Here is a 21,051-nt window from a genome sequence, read left to right as displayed (position 1 = left end):
CTGCAGAGTGCTTTGGCGTCCAGCCAGAACCGGGGGCTGCCTGCTGTCCCCAGGCTGCGGCCTCTCCCTGGGGCTGCACTTTGGTAGCTCCATCATGGGGAGCGGTGTTTTCCTGGTCCCTTTGCCACCCATCCCTCCCAGTGCGGGACAGCAGCCAGCTCGCTGCTTCTGGCCTTGGAAGGAGTCTGCTAAGCAATCACACACCTGTCAGCTATGTCCACAAACGCCGTGGCCCAGCGACCATCTCAGAGTGGGAGTTGTCCCCTCTTAAGGCATGGTTTTTACCTGATTTGAGGCAGTTTGATAGTGGCATCCAGTCACAACTGTCTTGTCTTGAGGTCTAGAGAGCAAATACCTTGATTTACTAAGGAAAACAAGCTGAGGCCTGTACAACCTGAAGGGGCTTTCCTGTCCCTGCAGGGGAGGAAAAGAGTGACCTGGGAAGGTAGCCTAGAGCGGGTTCTGTCCACACGTGTGTTCTTTGTTACACAATCCCTGGCCCGGAGCCTAGAAGCAGTTGCCACCTCCCGCGTGTTCACCTGCACTGCAGGTGCTCCCGCCACGTCCAGATGTGGGCGCCTGTGGCTTGAGTTCGTTTCTCGGTGCGGTGTGATGACAAATGTCCAGGCACTCACTGCACCACTGGTGAGTGGCAGCTGCTCCTCGGGCTCGCACAAGCGGGGCTGCCCTGGTCCACACCCGCAGTGGCCTCAGCATGGTGGCGTTTCTGTTCCCCCCAGCCGAAGCCCCGACCCAGCCAAGCCTGCCCTTCGCTCCGCCCCACCTCCTCACGCAAGGCCTCCTGGGAGACAAACCGCAGCCTGCAGCACTTGAATGCACAAAGCGAAAAAGGTAATGGCTGGCTGGGTGACCAGCCTTCAGGCCATACAGAGCTCAGGCACAGACAGCCCAGCTGGGAATCACGTTACAGATCACAGGTCTTAAAGCCAGGGGCAGGAAACGCCATTCTCTCGTCAGCCAGGGGAGTGAGGGTTCCATTTTCTGGGGACGAAAGGGTCAAATCTATGCTTCTGAAGGATGGCAGATGCCTGGTCTTCGGCTAGGAACAGAGACTGGGCCAAGGCGGGCCTTCAGGCAGGCAGCATGGAGGGGGCGGAGCCTGGGGGAAGCCCAGCCCGAAGTGAGCGAGGCCAGACAGCTGGCAAGAGGACGCCTTCGCTTTATTTGATGGCTAACACCGGTTCCAGTCACATGCTTCCCCACATCTGTTCCTGGGACCTCAGAGAAAGCAGTGACACAACCTGGCTTTCAGGGACTTGGTGAAAGTCCCTGCCCCATTCTTTGCCATTTCTGGGCTCTGCTACTTCTCTCACCACTCCGCACACTCAGCCACCCACCGGGTTTCAGTTACATTCACTTTCATCCACTCCGCTACCTGGTGAGCCTGCAACACTGCCAAGGCCTCTTCTCCCTGTGGGGCGGTGGGAGGGGCTTAGTGCTGCTGCCCCGCCCCTGGGCCCCAGGGGGCCGTCACCTGTCCCGCCCTCCACAGCATCTGCACAGCACTCATCTAACTGTGGCTCTCAGCTCCCCAGCTCCCGTGAGAAACCCAAGGTCACATTAAGACAGATGTTCACTGCTGGACAGCCGGCAAAATCCCAACCCTTAACGGAGTCGGGACACAGTTCCTGTGCCAACACCTTGCCTGTGGAGCTGCAGGGAATCACCTGTCCCGCTCCAGGGTTCTGCAGGTATTAGCAAGACGATAACCCTCATCTGTACAAGCGGCAGTCTGCTTGCTCATCTAGGAGATGCCCTGGTCCTGAGCCCTCCTGCCCTCAGGGCTCCCTGCCACCCAGGCCCCAGCCCACCTTGGCACTGAGGGACTCTGGGACACCAGCATGAGCAGCAGCTCTGAGTTGTCGATCTCCAGCAGCATGCCCGTGATCTTGCCACCCAGCTGTGTGTGGACATCGTAGATAAGGGAGTAGAGATGCTCACCTGTACAGAACAGCCTCTGATGGCTTATGAACACACACCTGGCTGGTAACCCAGCATCCCAGGGGCTATTGTGGAATGGAGCAGTGAGGCGTCTGGGTGGCTGGCACAGTACTGCTGTGTCACTTAACCTGGTGACCAAAAGCCTCTTCCCCAACTGTGAAGTGGGCATAAAAACATAAAAACCTCTCTGGAGGTCAGTCTGCAGGTCATATTTGATATTAGATGTGAAGTAGTCGCATAGGGTGCTTGCTCATTCTGCAGGAAATAGTTCCAAGTATACACACAGATTCTAGACAGGATATAGTAATGCTGAACTTGACTTTATGGGGGTGGGGAGCCAAATACACAGGATAAATTCACTTTCTACCACCAGGTACTTAAAATGAAGTGCCCGGGGTTGCTGGCCAGCCCATCTCGGCCATGCACAAACCCGAAACCACACTCTTCATACTCTGACTCCTCCTCCTGGCCCCCAACCGCCCCACATCTGGGGTCTCTCCCAGCTTACACCAAAGTCAAAAACAGCAGAGCTGAAGAAATCCTGGGCACATCTGGTCTGACCAGTATTTTAAGATGAGAGAACGGGGCCTAGATGACAGAGGTAGCGTGGGCAAGGTCACCCAGCAGGCTGGTCAGTGGCAAAGCTGGACCTTGTCCTCACGTCTGACCCCCTCTCAGGGTGTTTCCCACCAGGCTAGCCGGCTCCCAGGCCCCCTCCTCCTGCTCCAGAGTAGGAGAACCAGCCACTCACCAATCATCTGCTTTTGTTTGCGGAGTGGTGCTGTGGCCAGCATGGACGTGGTCAGGGGCTCCTGTCCAGGGAAGCACACAGCAGGCTCCGGGACCTGCACATGGTCCCAGGGACACAGCCCTTCACCACCACGGACAGGCAAGGCCCGGAAACACTTAACCTGCCAGGTGAGCACAGGCCTCCAGGAAGGCTCTGGAAGAGGGGAGCAGGGGCCAAGGTAAGGACAATCGGGGAGGGACAGAGTCCCCAGCAAGGGCACAGCGGACTAGACAACGAAGTTCCACTCCAACGCAGGTGTTTTCCACAGCGCCAGGAACCTCTAAAGGCCCCCGATGCACGTTGCCCAGCGAAGACACACCTTACGAATCACTTCGTGCCAGACAAAGCACTTTTGATTAAGTAGCTTTTATGGCCGTATTCCCAAGGTACTTCTGACCCTTTCACACCTCGGAAACTTTAAAAGCATTTTGCTGTTTAAAGACTACCCCTGGTTCCTTTTGTAAGAAATTGTTCGAAGTACACATACTGAAATTGTAGGCAGGAGAGGAAGATGCTGAGGTTGAGGCTTTTGCAGGGCAGCGGGGAGATAAATACTCAGCCTTTATACTTAACGACAGTAGGTATTTTCAGTTCTGTTCTGCAGATAAACCACAGCTTTACTTCTCAACACATAAATACCAAGAAAATCCAAATTGTGACTAATAAACAAAACGTGACCCTGGTCCCTCTCCTCCTCCTGTTAGTAAGGGTGATCTCTTCTTGACTGTACACATTAATACATGAAACTTTACAAGCCAAGAAAAGGCAGAAATCAAGGCCCAGGAAGGGCCAATGCGTTAGCTAAGGTTCTAGGCAGGCCCCCGGGACCCTGGACTAAGAGGGCAGCTGGGCCAGCCTCCCCCCAGAGGTGCTGGGCGTTCCCAAGGAACATCTGTGTGTCAGGAGAGGCCTCCTTGGTGTAGAGCATCCTGCCTCACCGGGCCGGTGGTCTGGGTACCAGTGTTGGCTGTAAGGAATGAGCAGGGATGTTCGGGCCCGGCACCAGCATGAAGCCGTAAAGCCTAAAGATGAGCATTCACCTAGAACCCTCAGCTCCGAGTACAGGGCCAGCACACAGATGCACAAACACCCGCCACATGTGCTTGCCTATAGGCTCAATCTTCTCCCTTACTCACAGCTGCTGCTGTGAACCTACTGAGTTCAGACCCAGTGCTAAGTCCCTGCATGTGTGATCCCATTCACCTACACAACAAAAACGGGAAACTGTTCTCAACCCCACTTTAAAGATGAGGCAATCCGGCCCTGGCCAGCATGTCTCAGTTGGTTGGGTGTTGTCCTGCAAAACGAAAGGTCATAGGTTCGATTCCCAATCAGGGCACATGCTTGGGTTGCAGGTTCGGTCCCTGGTCGGGGCACATTGGAGAGGTAACTGATCCATGTTTCTCTCCCATCAATGTTTCTCCCCCTCCCCCCCCCTTTCTCCTACCCTTCCCCTCTCTCCAGCCCTGCCCTCCAGGAGAGTGAATGGCAGGCTCACTGTGGCAACTGGTTCTGACTCCTCGTTATTGCCAACCCAGCACCAAGCCCCCGCCCCAGCCCCCTTGCACGCCCATTCCTCCCGGCCCTGCCAACACTCACCCACCCTTTGGGTGAGGGCCACCTGGTATGGCAGATGGACGGGCCCTTCCTGACACTGCTGATGCAGGCTGTGGGGCCCGGAGACATGGCTGGTGGCCAGACCATTGAGGCAGCTGGAGGGTAGGTGGCTGTGGTACAGAGAATAATGGAGAAAGAAAGGTTGGCGGGAAGGGGGTGTATTACTCAGAGTGGCACACCACACCCTGACAGTGCCTGGGTGAGGAAGGGGAGCCAGAAAATTCACAGCAGAAAGATGAGCAGATTCACTTCCTCGGCAGAACCACAACTCCAGGGAGGTGGGTGTGGAAATTTGCTATTACAAACTGACTCATGTCTCCCTGAAGCCTCAAGACACACAGGCATCACGGTCACATACCTTCATCCCCTCCCCCGGACAGTTTCAAGTCAGGGGGACTTCACTCTTAGAGACGAACCATTCATTGGCAACACAGCCAGAGAAGTTCACTTTCTCAGCTTTGCAAGGATTTCCAGCCACCAATCAGACAGGTCTTTGGAACCGACTGAAGATAAGCAAGCCTTTCACAGGCTCAGCACTGCGCTTGGTGCTTCCGCAAGTCTCATTCAGGCCCATACTCAGAAGGGGAAACTGAGGCTCGGAGAGGAAGTTATCCACCCCGATTAACACCTTAGGAAGTGACAGAGAGCCAGGCTTGACCCCAAATCTCGTGACCTTTAACCACTATGTTGCACACCACCCCCCTTCCGGGGCCCACACTCATGGGTGGAAGCGGCGGCATGACTCACGGGAGGACCCAGGAGGCTGGGTCATCCACCTGGGGGTAGCAGGCTGGACAGAGGGGCCAGAGCCGCAGTACCGAGGCTGTGGGAGAAGACGGCCCAGGGTGAGGGGATTGTGGCAGGGGAACTGAGACACCGCATCCCCTCGGGGACACCACTGCAGGAACTCCACTGGACCCCCAGTGGACTGGTTAGGAAAGACCCATACAGCTGGGATGAAGGCCTGCTTTTCATTTTGGGGTGTCCATTATCCCTCAATCTTTAAGGGTAAGATCTCAGGTTCAACCCTTGCCCCTTATTATCGGAGCAACTAACCCAATAATTTGGATAAAGCCAAGACAGGTCCTACTGAAACTCACGCCCCCTTAGGCAATTGCTGCAAGGAGAGGGAACCTCCCAGTCTAGCAGCCTTTAATGGCTAACACCTTTCTACTTCCTCTAGGTCACAAGACCTCCTTTGCCAAACCATGCCCCTCTGCGATGTTAGCACCCCACAAAAACGACCATTTAAGCTGGGGGACTACGACCTACTCTCTGCAGGTTTTGCTAAGGCAGACTGTCTACAGGCACCGGGTGGAACAATATATATGGTGAAGATACCCAGGCATCCTTTACTGTAATACTTCCCAAACTTAAATTTGGCCAAAGAATGTTTTTCCGCATAATCACAAATCCCTCTTGCCTTCTGGGAATCGCCGTTTGACAGCGACACTGTTAGCCCCGTTAGAGATGGGATTAAAACGACCCGCTGTTTCTGGCAGAGGCAGGTTGGGAACCTATGTCTGCCCGTGAGCTCTCTTCCCACTCCACCTGGGGTTGCAGGCAGGCCCTCACTTGGGGCACGGTGGGCGGGAAGTAGCTGGTGGGTTGCAGGAAGGAGCCCAGGGTGGGGCCGCCCAGGGCCCACGTGCAGAGGTGCTGCTGCATGCACTGGTTGGTCAAGACGGCCTTCTGCTCCTCTTTGCGCTGGTACAGCGGCTTGCTGCCAAGGATGCACCCGTTCATCTCCGTCATGGCCTTCGTTGCGTCTTCTGGAGAGGAAAAACACACAAAGCCAAACCCTTTGCTGTGGCCACCCTCTGTCATCACCTAAAAGCAAGGTAAGACAAGGGCTGCTGGGAAGGTGAAGGCAGACTCCCGAGGCCTGTTCCTCTACCTCCCCTGGAGCCCGGCCTGGCCCAGAGCTGGCCCAGGAGAAATGTGCCATCGGGGGTGCACTGGCACCCCCACATTCACTGAGGGCCACCGCATGCCAGATGCCAGCTACACGCCTCATGTTACTGCAACTCCCTCTTTAAAGGGGAGGAACGTGGGGCTCCAGAGTGACAGGTCGGAGACCAGAGAGCTGCTCATGTTTCACAGACCCCTGCTCCCCGGAGTTGGGGGGAACAGCTGCATTTCAGAAGACGTTTTCATCTCTCCATTTTCTTTCTGAAAAGACTTCTCAGGCTGCAAAGGGACGCTGCCACCGAGGGCCTTTCATGAAGTGAGATGTCATCTAGGGTTTAAAAATCTAAGACTAGGGCAGGCTCTTCAGCCAGGGCCACAGTCTTAACGTTTCAGGTGAGGTCACCTCGATGGAAACCATCTGCATTCCGACCACTTCGGGGTTTTATTAGGCTACTCAGAGTCCTCTGCTTCACCTGGGGACGAGGAACACAGGAAAGGTGCTCCCGACAGCTACCTTTCCTAGAGACGCCAATAAAGAGTTAGATTCGTAGGTAATATAAAATAATTTGAATTTCTATTTTTGGTGCTTTAATCTGTTTTCTTTTTACTAGAAATAAAAGTTCTGCCCTGGCTGGCGTGGCTCAGTGGATTGAGCACAGGCCTGTGACCCAAAGGGTCACCGGTTCAATTCCCTGTCAGGTCACAAGCCTGGGTTGCGGGACAGGTCCCTGGTGGAGGGTGCACAAGAGGCAACCACACATTGATGTTTCTCTCCCTCTCTTTTTCCCTTCCCTCTCTCTAAAAATAAATAAATAAAATCTTTATAAAAAAGACATAAAAGTTTGTGGTACTGTTTTTTAAAAAGTGACTTGTCCGGGGTTACCCAGCCAGTGGGTCATGCATCAGCCAGGACTCCAGCCCACCGTGCAGCCTGGTGAAGCCCCTATCGCCTCCACATGGCCCTGGGTGGAGTCCTTCGGAGTCTGGGGAAAAGGCTTCGACTTTTCATTAAAATAATCTTTTTATTTGGGAATAACTTTAGATGTACAGAAAACTCTCAGAAATAGCACATAGTTGCTGTATGCCAATCAGCCAGCTCTCCCTCAACGTGAATGTGGTACATTTGTCAAAACTACCATGGTAACATGGGCACATTGCTATTAACTCAACTGTATATATTTCCTCTGGATTTCACCAGTTTTACTGCTGGTATTTCTTTTTCTCTTCCAGGATCCAACCCACACTTTATTTAGGGTTCTTCATCTTTTTTAGGGTCAAGACACTGGCCTGGCTCACCCACACCATGAGCAATAGAGCTGAGACCGTGTTTAAATCTGCCCCATTGGAGCCCAGGCTCTATCGACACCAGTGACTCTCCAACTGCTCTTTGCTACCTGCTGACACAGAGGCCTTAACCCGAGTTTACAGATCCACAGGGAAGCAGATGGAGGGAACTGGTGCAGTCTGTAAACTCAGATGGGGAAAAAATGGCATTGTATTTTCTTTCTTTATCTTATTTTAATTGTTCAAGTAGTTTTCTGCCTTTTATTCCCATCCCAGGTATATTTTCTTATTAGCATTCCCCTCTACTCTGAATGCAGGCAACACAAAATATCATAGTAGTGTTAGCTGTGCTTATGATTTTGACAGAAAGAAAAAATATTTTCATATCACATTCATTATTGCTGATCTCAAAATACTGTTTATGCTAGTCGCTGCTCCCTGGATCTTGTAGTTTGATGCATTAACAAAGAAGCCCAGCCCCGGCCAGTGTGGCTTAGTTGGCTGGGCATTGTCCCGCAAACTAAAAGGTCTCGCTCAATGCCTGGTCAGGACACATGCCTAGGTGGCGGTGGGCTCAGTCCCGGTCGGGGATGTGTACAAGAGGCAACAGATTAGTGTTTTGTTCCCTCTCTCCTGCCCTTCCCTTCTCTCTAAAATCTATGAGCATGTCTTCGGGTGAGGATAAACAGTAAAATAAAAAATTTAATTAGTATATTTATTTATTAGTACATAAATTAATTTAAAAATCTTTAAAAAATTAATCTTTAGAGGGGAAGGGAAGGTGAGAGGGGGAGAAATATCAATGTATGGTTGCCTCCTGTGCATCCCCTGCTGGGAACTGGCCTGCAACCCAGGCATGTGCCCTGACTGGGAATTGAACCGTGGTTGTTTGGTTCCCAGGCCCGCGCTCAATCCACTGAGCTACACCAGCCAGGGCACATTAATTTTTTAATACATTAAAAAATAAAGAAGCACATAATGCTGTCACCTTAGTATTTTGATAATGCTTTCAATATAACTGCTTGTTGTAATCCTATGAATTTTCCTTTATGCATTTAGAACTATTCTCAAAAGGGGTCCGTAGGCTTCATCAGACAGCCAATTTTTCTTGGCACAAAAATATTGTCCTAACAAGTTAATAAGAACTTATGTTAGACAGTAAAAAAATAATTAAAAAATCAGTACAACTAACACTTATGAAAAGCTTACTATGAACTTAATAGCAGTGCTTAACGTAAATACTTTATATACATTAACTCATTTAATCTTTCTAATCACTATTTTATGAGAAAGATATTAAATTCTATAAAAATGTATAAACATATAAAAGCAATTAACAAAACAGGTATGCCTCAACTCTAATTTAAAAATCCAGAGTTTTACAATTCCCTTCATTCAAGGAGTCCTCAAGGAGGTGGGTGGATCTCCTGAAATTACACACGATGTGTATAAATAATTAGATCACAGTATCATTGCTTATTGCGGGCAGGCGCTGTACATACAGGTTCTTTAGCTCTCAGGAAACCCCTAGAGACAGAGAATGTTCCTCCCATTTTACAGACAGGCAAACAGAGTCCAAAAGGCAATCATTTCCCTGAGGCTCTACAGCTAGTTCATGGTAGGATTGCAATTTAGACCTAGTTCTGATTAACGTTAACATCCCAGCTTTCAACCAGAATGCTACACCACATGTGCATTTGATGGAAAAGAGGACCAACAACTTCTGGTGTGAAATCAAATTTCCTGTTGCTTAATTTACATGCCCCACAGCTTTCTGTCAGGTTTTTTTTCCCCAAAAGCTCCTTAATTCAAAAACTGTTAGAACCTCTTTCCCAAATACTGGGGTCCATTAAGGACATTTAAAGTAGGATTTAGCCCTAGCTGACGTGGCTCAGTGGATTGAGCACAGGCCTGTGAAGCATCACGGTTCGATTCCCAGTCAGGGCACATGCCTGGGTTGTAGGCCAGTTCCCAGTGGGGGACACATGAGAGGCAACCAAACATTGATATTTCTCTCCCTCTCTCCTTCCCTTCCCCTCTCTCTGAAAATAAATAAATAAAATATTTTTTTTAAAAAGTAGGATTTAACAGGCAAAAGAACTTCTACATCGCTTCCTAAGAACACAGCCATCCCTATACAAGTGCGGGCCCCAGCCCATTATCCACAGGGATCTCTCTGGAAAGTTCCTCATTCCCATCTGCAGCTCCCTACCTCCTCACAGCCAAGCCAAATCCTGCTGCCACCACCACTTCTTACAGGAAGCCCTCCTTCCTGTCCCACTGAGCTACCTACCGTAGCTCTGCCTCCAATACTTGCCTTATAACAGATTTCAGTCGGTGATGCATCTGACTTCCCCACTATACTATACGCTAGTGATCAGGGACCAGGACTTGTTTCTGTATGCTTCCCACAGGGCCTGGTAAAACAGCAGGTGCTTAAATATGAAATGAAGGAACACTGGGCCATCTTAAAGTCATCTGGGGAGCTTTTAAAAATAAAATACCCAGTCCTCACCTTCAGAGATCTACAATTTCTGACTCAGGTGTCTGTACTTAAGCGCTCCCTAGGGGATTTTAGTGAGCAGTCAGAGTTGGGAACCAGCCAGTGAGCCCAGCTCCCTCTCTGGAAGATAAGGCTCAGCAGGTCTGCTCAAGGTCACAGAGCTACTGAGTAGAACAGCCAATCGGCATGCCTCCGGTGCTAAGAGGGCTCACAGATGGGGAAGAATAAATAAAGAACGGTGTAGCCCATCCCTCTTGTTTTTTAGATGGAGAAATTGAGGCCCAGGAGGAGGGGTATGTCACAGGCCACGGCCGGACAACAAAAGTCAATGGAAATGCTCAGACATGAATTTCTGGAATCTGGCATACAGTAGGCACTCAAGAAATGCTTGGTGAATGAACCAAGGTCATGGTGAACACCAATAAGACCCACTGTGTTTCCACCTTCTTCCCCTCAGCCCAGACAAGGCTGCAGATGGACAGCAAGCTCCAGCAGGGTCAGACACGGCTCCCAAAACCACAATGTGCAGCCCAGCACCAACTCCCTGGAAGCCATGGTGGGGGGGGTGGGCAGTGAGAGGATGTGAGGGGAAGGCTCTTTCCCAGGAGGGCACCCATGGCCCTCACCTTGGCACTGGTGATCACTCCGTAGGGAGAGAACTCTTTCCTCAGTTTCTCATTATCAATGGAGTCATCCAGGTTCTTCACGTACGGGTTCACACCCTGGAAAGGAAGGATACTGCAAGACATGCCTTCCCCTCCTGGCTCCCGACTGCCTTTTTGGGTAGAGGGTGGGGTGCTGCAGGCAGTGGAAGCCCTGGCCACCAAGCCTCCTGTTCCCAGTCTGGCACAACGCCCAGGCACCCCACCAGTCATTCAGCATACCCATCACCTAGAAGCTGGAGCCCCACAATCCCTAAAGCCAAGTTCCCAGAAGTGGGATTCCTAGAGGAAGGAGTCACATTCAGGGCCCTCCACATACACACACGCCGCTGCCTCCGCCACTGCCTCCAGGAGGCTGGCCCTCACCTGGCAACGGTTCAGCCCGTCCTGCTTCATCTGTTCGAAACTTCGCTTAAGCTCATTCTGCCGCTCCACCCACTTCTGGGCCTGGCTCACGAAGAGCAGCCGCCCGCTCACCTCCTTCCCGTTCATGTCCATCACAGCCTGCACAGAGAAGGTGCTGGGTAAGCACCCTGACAAGGCCCTGGCCTCCAGTCCCCCCCTCATTGGTCTAGAGGGGGCCACCTGCTAGCCAGGCCATCTTGCTAGCTAAGAAAATCAGTACCAGAATGAAGGCCATCTAGTTAAAAAGAAAAACATGGGACAGAATTTCAGCATAAAGTATATATTTTTTAAAAACTTGCTTTTGACTGTATTATAAAAAGGGAAACTGACATTTGCAAAGCTTCCTGTATTTGACCATTAGTTTGACTACCCACTGATTTTTTTTTAACAAAGTAGCATGAATAATTCTTTCAAAATGGCATGACAGCGTAATCGATAGCCTTTCCTTCATGTTGGATTTCACGGCACAAAGATTCCTCTCACTAATTATGAGGACTTTAGTTTCAGAAACGTGTGTGTCTTCGTGCTTGTTAGATTTTTCTTTTCTCCAGTTAACTGGCCTGAGCCTGCCAGACCCTAACTTGTCTGTGACTTTGCATGAAATCCTTCATCTTTGGTGAGATGTGCAACTTCTCTCTGCTACGTATTTACACGAAACCGGATTTGCACTCACTTACCCCCTACACTAGGAAAAGGCACAGCCCACTGTGCCTGACTTAATGGTCAGGAGAAGATAACAGTGTCAGTAAAGAGAAACGGTGAAGGGAACTAACTTTTTTTTCTTTAATTTCATCTACTTATTTTCAGAGAGGAGAAAGGAGGGAGAAAGAGGAGAGAAACATCAAGCAGCTGCCTCTTGTTCACCCCCAAATGGGGACCCAGCCGCCAACCCAGGCATGTGCCCTGACTGGGAATCAAACCCATGACCTTTTGGTTCACAGGCCAGCACTCAACCCACGGAGCCACACCAGCCAGGGTAGGAACTGACTTTTTAAGTGGTCAGTTCATTACTAAATACTTTCATGTAATGATGACTTTTGCTTTCCCGCCTAAATATGCAAATATATGCAAATATACATTGTGGTCCCAAGAACTGCCAGTTCTACACCAGTCTTAAAGGCCATTACCAAAGTCTCTAAGAGCTTGGAGTTAACGGACCCTTGCAGCTTCTTCCATCTACTACCTCTAATCATTTTACAATTTGGGGAAGCAACACCTAGCGAGAGGGCAGGACTCATCCAAGGACTCACAAGAAGTTACCTTTCAATGGAGCCATTCACTTAACAACAAACTTCAGATTTGGAACGAGCTGGTTCCAACCCCAGTGATCACTCTTACCAGCTCCAACCCACAGAACCTCATAACAACACGGAGCCCACATCCGTGGGGGTAGAGATGAAACTGTATGCAAGACCCTTAGCATGGTGCCCGGCCTAATCTCAGTGCTCAGTGAGTCGGGGCTGCTGTCGAGATGGCACCAGGATCCAGGGGTCCAGCCAGAACCCACCATGAGCTGGGCTCTTCCCCGTCCAGTGATCTTCACGGGGCCGCAGCCACTGAAAGAGCTTTACGGTGAGAGGCCAGACACAACATTTGTTACTCCAGCGTTGCCACTGTGTGACCGCGTGCCATTCGTTTGTTCAGCAAAGATGTGTCTGGTCTCTCCCGACAGATACAATCCTGGAGACTTAACGGTGAAACAAGCCCCAGGCCTCACCTGCAGTTCTACACATGGAAATCTGTGCTGACGGCGGAGAGAGACAGTATCACAAGCCAGGGAAGACAGGAAGAGGCAGCTCCTGAAGGAGGGAAAGTATAAGTGGAGACTCGAAGGGCAGGCACTAAACAGTCTAAAGCTACGCTATCCAATATGGCAGCCACTGCAGCTACTAAGCACTGGAAATATGGGTAGTCTGAATTGTGCTGTCGGTACCGGATTTCAAAGAATTAAGTACGATAAAAGGAAATGTAAAAAAAAAATCTCAATTTTTATATGAAATATTCATTGAAGTGATCTAATTTAAATGTTATGCCAAATAAACTGTGTTATTAAAATTAACTTCACAGTTTCTCTTTTCACCCCTTTTCATGTGGCGACTGGAATTTTTTATTTTATTTTTTTATCTATTGGAAAATTTTGAATTGCACATGTGGCTCATGTTACAGTTCTACTGGAAAGCACTGGTCCAAAGAGTAGGGGAAGGGATGCCCTGGCCACGTGGCTCAGTTGACTGGAGCATAGTCCTGATGCACCAAGGTTGTGGGTTTGATGCCTGGTCAGGGCACGTACAGGATGCAACCAATGAATGCATAAATAAGTAGAGCAATAAATTGATGTTTCTTTCTCCCTCCCTTCCCCCACCTCTAAAATTAATAAATAAATCTTTATTTTTTTAAAGTAGGAAAGGGTCCTGGCTGGTGTGGCTTAGGGGATTGAGCACCACACTGCAAATGAAAGGGTCACTGGTTCGATTCCCAGTCAGGGCACATGCCTTGATTGCAGGCCAGTTCCCCAGTGTGGGGCGTGTGAGAGGCAACCACACAGTGATGTTTCTCTCCCTTTCTCTCTTCCTTCCTCTCTGTCTAAAAATAAATTAATAAAATCTTTAAAAAAAAAAGAATAGGAAAGGGAAGTAATGTGAGGAAACAGCATTTACAAATACCTGGAAGCAAGAAATAGCATAGCACTTCCCCTCCCCAGCCTCCATCCCACCATCAATTCAAGAGGGCAGTGGCTGTCTTGAAGGCCCCTTCCACCTTCTGGTGAGAATGCATGAAAATAAGCCAGCCTCATGCCTTGGAAGCCACTGAAGGAGGCTTAAGCCTTCTGCCTTCAGCACAGGCAGGAAGGTCCCTGACTCAAGTGGCTGGGAGAGGGGAGGGACTTCCTTTCCTTCCACAGGCAGCTGAAACCCTCTGCTCCTGATCTCCCTTATTCCTAGTCCTGCTCAGCACCTCCTCCACAAAACAGGGCCATGGGGAAGCAGGCTCCCACCTTCTGGGCTTCCTCATGCTTCTCAAAGTTGACAAAGCCAAAGCCTCGGGAGTGGCCGCTGTCATCCCTCATCACCTTCACCCTTAGCATCTTCCCTGGGAAGACCCAACCTGGCTCACAGGGGAGTTTGGGGAGCCCAGAGTGTTCCCCCTTTCCTCCCACAAGTCCTCGGGAAGCCCCGGGGGAGTCCCTCCTCCCAGCCTGACCAGGAAGCAGAGCAGAAAGTGACCCCAAACTCCCTTGGGAAACACACCCACCAAACTGGGAGAAGAGCTGCCCCAGGCCCTGCTCGTCCACATCCACTTGGAGGTTCTTCACATAGATGTTGGTGAACTCCGCGGCCCGAGCCCCTAGCTCAGCTTCCCACTCCTGTTGGGACTTGAAGTGGCCAACGAAGCTGTGGACACACCGATGGGGTAGGCAGCTGCCAGCCATCAGCCACCCCCATGCCAACCCCAGCCCGTCCAGCAAGCCTGGGTCACTGGGGTCAACTGCCACCAGCCACCAGGCCTCTGATTCCCTCATCAGAAGACTGGGCAAGGTAAAACTTCTTAAATGGAATATATCCAAGGCCCAACCACCTTCTGCAGGCCAAGATTATACGTGTCAGCATAAGGTTAAGAAGTCTCAATTCTTGTGGCAATTGCCCACGGAACTCCTACCACACACCCCAAGCAGCCGAGTGCACAGCAGATAAGAGCATGAACTTGGAAGTCACATGTGAATCCTCGCTCTGCGGTTGCCTAGCTGTGGCAAATTCTGTGATCTTCCTGAGCCTCCATGTTGATTCCGGTAAAACTGGGATCAAACTCACACCACAGGGATGTGCTCATTCATTTACCATGTACTGGGCACACTGGGGGAACAGCAGTGAGAGAATGAGACATAATCCACGCCAGTGGTGCTGTGGGGGAACTGGAGTCACTTAAAAACAAGGGTAACTTTAAAAATGGTAATGTACAAGTTCATGTCAACACATCAAAAACAGTGTCATAGATTTTTTTAAAAGCATTAAAAAATCTCAAGGTTTCTACAGCACATGTATCACAAACAAATTGTAATTGGCACTAAAAACTGGAAAAAACTGAGTGGCACAGGTAACCTCGGACAAAGTGTGGCTGCCAAAGACAAGGTCCTTCTGGGGAAAGCCCGCCGTGGTTCGGTTTCATTGACAGGAGTCTCCCCCTGGAAACCCCAGACAGAAGACTCTGACGGCAGCTCCCAGCTCAAAGCCTGCATCGCACAGCACTGGGCAGGGGCTCAGCCACCACATGGGCAGAAGCAAAGCTGGGGGAGGGGCGCCGCCAGAGCACCTTCTCTCCAGCACAGGCATCCCAATTTTCCCATCTGTGAAGTGGAGATGATACCAAACCGCAATGGGTGACGAAGGCCAGCTAAGCACGTGCCTACTTCCCCTCCCATCCGAAACCCCCATGAAACAACACAAAAGGCTTGAGAAAAACATTCACAAGCACGTTGAGAGGGCAGAGTCCACTGAAGACCTGGCCATCAGCTGTTCCTGCTGGGACTTCAGGACCCTCTCTTCACCTACTACTTGGAACAAGCCTCTGAGTGTCTCAGCGGCCCCACCTTTCTTTGAGGAAAGGGAGGCCCTGTGAGGCTGAGCCACTCTTCCGAGGTCACACTGCCAGGAAGAACACAGGTGGCTGCTCGGTGACTGGTGCCCCTGAGATGGTGGTGGGTCGCGTGGGTCTCCAGCTGGTGGTGCCACGATTCTGTCCCTTCAGCTTCAGCCCACCCCCCTGCCCACCACTCACACTTTACGGTCATTCAGCAGCATCCCATTCATGCTGCTAATGGCCTTCTGTGCGGCCTCATAGGTCTCAAAATGGACAAAGCCAAAACCGAGGGAGCTGTGATCATCACACACCCCCTGGGCCATACAGAAAAGGGACAGGGAGAGCACCCGACCGAGGGTTCAGGTAGAAAAGAACGGCAGGACGGTAACAGCTCACATCAGAGGGCTTGCTTTGTGCACAACAGCTCCATTTTAGATGGGAAACGAAAGCTCAGAGAGGTTGATTCACTTGCTTAAGGTCACACAGGAAGGAGGAATGGTGTCCTCAAATTGAACACAGGTCTTTTATACCATAGACATGTTTTTAATTATCTTGCTAAGGTGATGGGCAAGAGGATCAGATTCAAACCTCTACTCTTGCATCCTTGTTTTTTTTTCTTGCTTTAAAAAAAATATTTTAAATTGTATTTATTCATTTATTTTAGAGCGAGAAGAGAAAGCAGCACACAGAGAGAGGAACACTGATTTGTCATTCCACTCACTCATGCATTCGCTGGTTGCTTCTCGTATGTGCCCTGATCAGAGATCGAACCCACAACCTTGGTGTATCTGGATGATGCTCTAACCAACTGCGCTACCTGGCCAGGGCCCTACATCCTTGTTTCTAACAGCAAATTGGAGACAATCTGAGTATCCATCAAGGAGAGAGTGAAGTAAGTTGCAGTCCCTCCTACTGGCTGACCGCATGTGTGCCCCTGAGGGGAACCTGTAGGTTATGCAGCTGACACAGACTGATCTGGAGGGTGTATCATTCAGGGGGGAAAAAATCAAGCCCTGCTGGGTTAATACAGCGGGACTCTACACACGGGAAAATTCGAAACAGAAACACACAAAACTGTTCACAGTGACTATTTCCGGGGACTAGGATTGAAAAGGATAAAGCTTTTTCACTTCATTCCTTTCTGCATTGTTTAAACTCTAACATTTTATGTACTGTTTCAACAACAAACTTGTTTTAATTTTGTAAAAGACCTACAAACATTCTACCCTCACTTTGCAAGCCTCCTGGCTCAAATTAGAAGGACGAAGCTTGAGACGGGGAAAAGTCTTCGAATCACGTAGTTCCCATCCCTCTGGTTGAACTTGCACTAAGACCACTAAGGCCCATTTCAAGTGCCCCTGGCTCCACCCACCTCTGCAGCCAGTGCCCCAGCTCAGCTAAGTGGCATTTTCTGCCCGGCAACCACCCTGCCTCCCAACTCAGCTTCCATGCTGACCACTGGTATGCTTCTTATGAAATGTAACTATGACTGTGTCTCCTTGGGACCTCGCCTCCCGTAGCTCCTACCCTCCACGGAACCAGATCAGCTTGGCACTGCAGGGCCTGGACTAGTCTTGCTTCCAAATCCAAGCCCACCCCACCCTCCCTCGCTTTCCAGACCCAAACAGGGTTCCTGTACTTTCAACTCAAGTGCCAGCCTTTCCATTCGGATTCAGTCATGCTGACTTGGTTCCTGCTTTGGGTCAAGCACTTGCTAAGGGCATAGTATACTTATCTTGCTAATAGTGCCATAAAAACACTTTCAGCCATTTCTTAATCTCTAAGCCCCAGCTGCTTAATTGGGAGAAATGGGAATAAATATTTATTGAGCATCTATTAAGTGTCACATCTTATTCCAGGTACTGGGACACAAAAGGTGAATAAGAACAGGTTCACTACTCATATGAAACTTCCATTCTCTTATAAATCATAAAAACGAGGTCCGGCCATCGATTGCCATGGTGGCCTCCATTCATGGCCTTGTTGTGACCACACCTTTTGTCCTATAGTTCCTACGGTCATCTCACTCTGAACTGGGCCTGGTGTTGTGACCTGCTTTGGCAAATAAACCAATAAGAACAGATACTACACTTGATCTTAGCCAAAAGGCCAAGAAGCGATATGCTTTGGCAAATAAAATGCAGCGGAAGTGACAGTGGGCCAGTTCCGAGCTTAGATCTCAAGAGGCCCAGTGAGCTTCCACTCTGCCTCTGGGCCCCTGTCATTGCTGTGGGGACAACCTGGGCTAGACTGCTGGGGGAGGAAGGACCACAGGGAGGAAAGCTGAGATGCTCCAACTGACAGCCAACTATGGCCTTGAAGCAGAGCCAATCCGCTCTCCATGAGCACAGGAAGGAGCTCTCAGCCAAGGCCAAAAGACCTGCCCAGCCAAACTCCGCCCCAATCGCCAACTGCAGAATTATAAGCTACATAATGGTTGTTGACAGTGACTTAGCTTTAGGGTGGTTACACAGGCAGAGCAGACTGAAACACAGTTAGCCTCCGACAGGTCTATGAAGATGGAACTGGAAGGGCTACTACCATTCAGGGACTTCCTGAAGCTGGTGCTTAAGTGAAAAGACCTCACATACTGTCATATGAGGTGCTGCTTGGAGCCCCTCTACCACACAGGTACCTGACACAGACAGCCCCCCCCCCCCACCAAGAGGCACACCCACCTTGCAAGAGAGGATGTTCCCAAAGGTGGACAAGGTGTCGTATAGGGCCTTGTTGTCAATGGACTCCTCCAGGTTCTTGATGAAGATGTTGCCCACACCCGACCTGCGAAGCCCTGGGTCTCGCTGGGACCACATGATGCGGATGGGCTGCCCTTTGATCACCTCAAAGTTCATTGTGTCCAGTGCCCGCTTTGCTGAACAGGAGGAGGAGAGAAAGGAGCAAGGTAAGGGGACTTTCTTTCCCTGGGTCCTCAGGTGCTTAACTGGGAACTCCCTCCAAATGGAAAAAAAAAAGCCAGTCTCTGGGTCTCACTAGAGAGAAGAGCTTGGAGACTCAGGAAGGATAAAAACGAAAGGGTATGGCATACCTCCCATTTTCTAGGATCTCATTCAAACTCCTCACTGCGGCCACATGAGCATGGATTCCTACCCCCACTTTATAGAAAGGAAAACTGAGGCTCAGAAAGGGGAAAGATCGGTGGCAGAGCCAGGTCTACTGTGGTCGCCAAAGCACATGGAGTAGATAAAAATGTAAAGGAGGACTCCACGACACACAGTGGTGCAGTCTAAGGAAATTAAAGCTCAGAGGCGCAGAGCAGCGCAGTTGAGGTTCGATCCCAAGTAGCAGGGTTCTGGGGGAGGAGAGCATCACCCCTCTGAGCTGGTTTCTTCCTGTAAAGCAGGGATGATGGTAACATGAACCACCCTCTCACACTCAACAAAGGGAGATAGTACCATCTACCTCCATGCTGTTTGGCAGGCTGAGAGTTAAATGAGGTTTGCAAGGTGCCTTGTCCTTTGCACACAGCACAAAACAGGTGGTTAGCAAATGGCAACGGGTCTGAAAACAGCAGTCTATGCCTGTCCCCCTCCTAGGTAATATGCTGTCCCCTGCTTCAAGGATTCCTCCACTTTCACAGGCAGAGAGAGGACCTGTGCAGAATTCAGTGGAGCACATTTCAAGAAGTCTGGTTTTTCCATCTAGTCCTGCCAATGAACACCCAGGGGGAAAACCCCTCCTCTATGGAGCTTGGCTTTGCCATCTATGAAGTCTGGTCAAAAGGTCAGGTGGTGCAAAGCTTGGAGGAAGATGTAAAGGGCAGTGGGTGGGGAAAGCAGAGCAAAGGGGAAGTCCCCCGGGGAATCCAGCTCAGTCATCCCGTTACCCCCTGGGAAACAGGCTGAACCACCCCAGCAACCCCCCAGTTCAGGGAACCTCCCCATCCACCCAGGAGACAGGTGAGGGTGCTCTCTTTTGGAGTTGGCCAGGCAAGCCTCTTTTGGTTGTTTCTGGAGACTTCCACCTGAACGATACAGTTACTATTATTTTTCTTAAGTTACCACTTATTGAGCCCTTCGATTGTACTAGAGATACTTCATAAACACAGCTCTCCTTCCATGCTGCTGGGGAATAAGCCTTAGCCCCATTTCACGGATTAAGCGCGGAGTGTGAACTCTTGCTCAAGCTCACACCCTAGTGGTAGGGCTCGAGCAAAACCCGGTGCTCTTAATCTTGACACTCTCAACAGAAGTGTGGACATACCCATCTGGAAAGCTCTGGGCAATTCTATCAGCTCTGAGAAACGGGTTGCCAAGCCTAGAGTGGAGGTGGAGGTGGCTTTTCAGGGCTTGCCAAGGGGGAGGCACTCGGTGCAGATCTCCTGTTGCGGTGCAGACCTGTTACGCTGCTGGTAGAGGCGGAGCCCTGAGCCCAGCTCCCCTGGCTTCCCTACTCATCACCTGTGTGGCCTTCCACGTCTTCCTCACCAGGTGCATCGAATTTTCTCCTCTTCCCAACCTCTCTTCCTGGCAGGTCCCATTCCCTTCTTCAGACAGGCAACAGAAGCTCAGAACGGTTAAGTAATGTGCTTAAAGTCACACAGCTGCTGGCTTTCAAATCCCAGGTCAGCCTGGCCCCCAAATCCTTGCCTGTTTTTAAGCGGCCTTAATACCTCCCCTCTGCAAAATGGACCACCAGTAAAACAAACAGTAGGCGCACACTAACTGCTAGTTCCTGCTTCAGGGGCCTCTCTGGGCCTCAATTTTCCTGGCTGCAGAAGAGATGAAAGAGCGGATGGCCGAGATGCTGTCTGTCGGTGTTCCCCTCCCCTGGGGCTCATCATCGGCCGGCTGCTGGAAGTTGATGTAGGCATAGCCCAGCGAGCGGCGGGTGGTTACGTCGTGGCACACACGGATGGACAGGATGGGGCCCGCGGGCGAGAACTTCTTGTAGAGCAGGGCCTCAGTCACGTCTGGATGCAGGTCGCCCACGTAGGGAGGCGAGCCGGAGACCCGTGCCACTGGCGTTCATGGCGGGCGACGCGGCCCCGCGCTCGACTCTCGCGCACGTCACCGGGGCAGGAGCCTCGGCGGCGGCTGGCGCACAGAGAGCGCCGGACTCTCACTCCCCCAGCTAGTCACCCCTCCCTTTACCATCCCGGGTGCCCCGCGCGCCAGTCGGTATTCCTCCAGGCCCCTCCCTCCTTAGCTCCCCACCTTGAACCCCCTTAACGTTCTAGAAGCCTCAGATGGGTCGCATCTCTGGCTCCGCCTCTAGAGGCGGGGAGAACCCTTCTCCCCCGACCTGGGGTGCGGCTGCGGAGCAGTGAATCTGAGCCCTCTAGGAGGGGCTTGAGACCAGGGTTCTAATCCTCAACGTCTTCG

General features: G+C 50.9%; 1 protein-coding gene and 1 pseudogene across 1 annotated transcript; both read right to left on the bottom strand.

Annotated features, from left to right (window-relative positions):
- Positions 1-631: 631 nt before the first annotated feature.
- Positions 632-20,768, bottom strand: PABPC1L (poly(A) binding protein cytoplasmic 1 like). Its single transcript, XM_037044760.1, is given in 15 exon segments — positions 632-829; positions 1,833-1,858; positions 1,861-1,962; positions 2,714-2,978; positions 3,691-3,719; positions 5,117-5,192; positions 5,852-6,199; positions 10,694-10,789; positions 11,096-11,233; positions 14,130-14,224; positions 14,387-14,526; positions 15,908-16,023; positions 18,388-18,582; positions 20,509-20,662; positions 20,664-20,768. Coding segments are annotated over 15 exon segments (2,013 nt in total). The 5' UTR covers positions 20,699-20,768.
- LOC118986080 (uncharacterized) lies at positions 17,714-17,830 on the bottom strand (annotated as a pseudogene).
- Positions 20,769-21,051: the final 283 nt, after the last annotated feature.

This window comes from Sturnira hondurensis, unplaced genomic scaffold, assembly GCF_014824575.4.
Source record: "Sturnira hondurensis isolate 20B ecotype Veracruz unplaced genomic scaffold, ASM1482457v3 Scaffold0004136, whole genome shotgun sequence".
Taxonomy (NCBI): Eukaryota; Metazoa; Chordata; class Mammalia; order Chiroptera; family Phyllostomidae; genus Sturnira; species Sturnira hondurensis.
The sequence above is the reverse complement of the archived record's forward strand: the minus strand, read 5'-3'. Positions and strand labels throughout refer to the sequence as shown.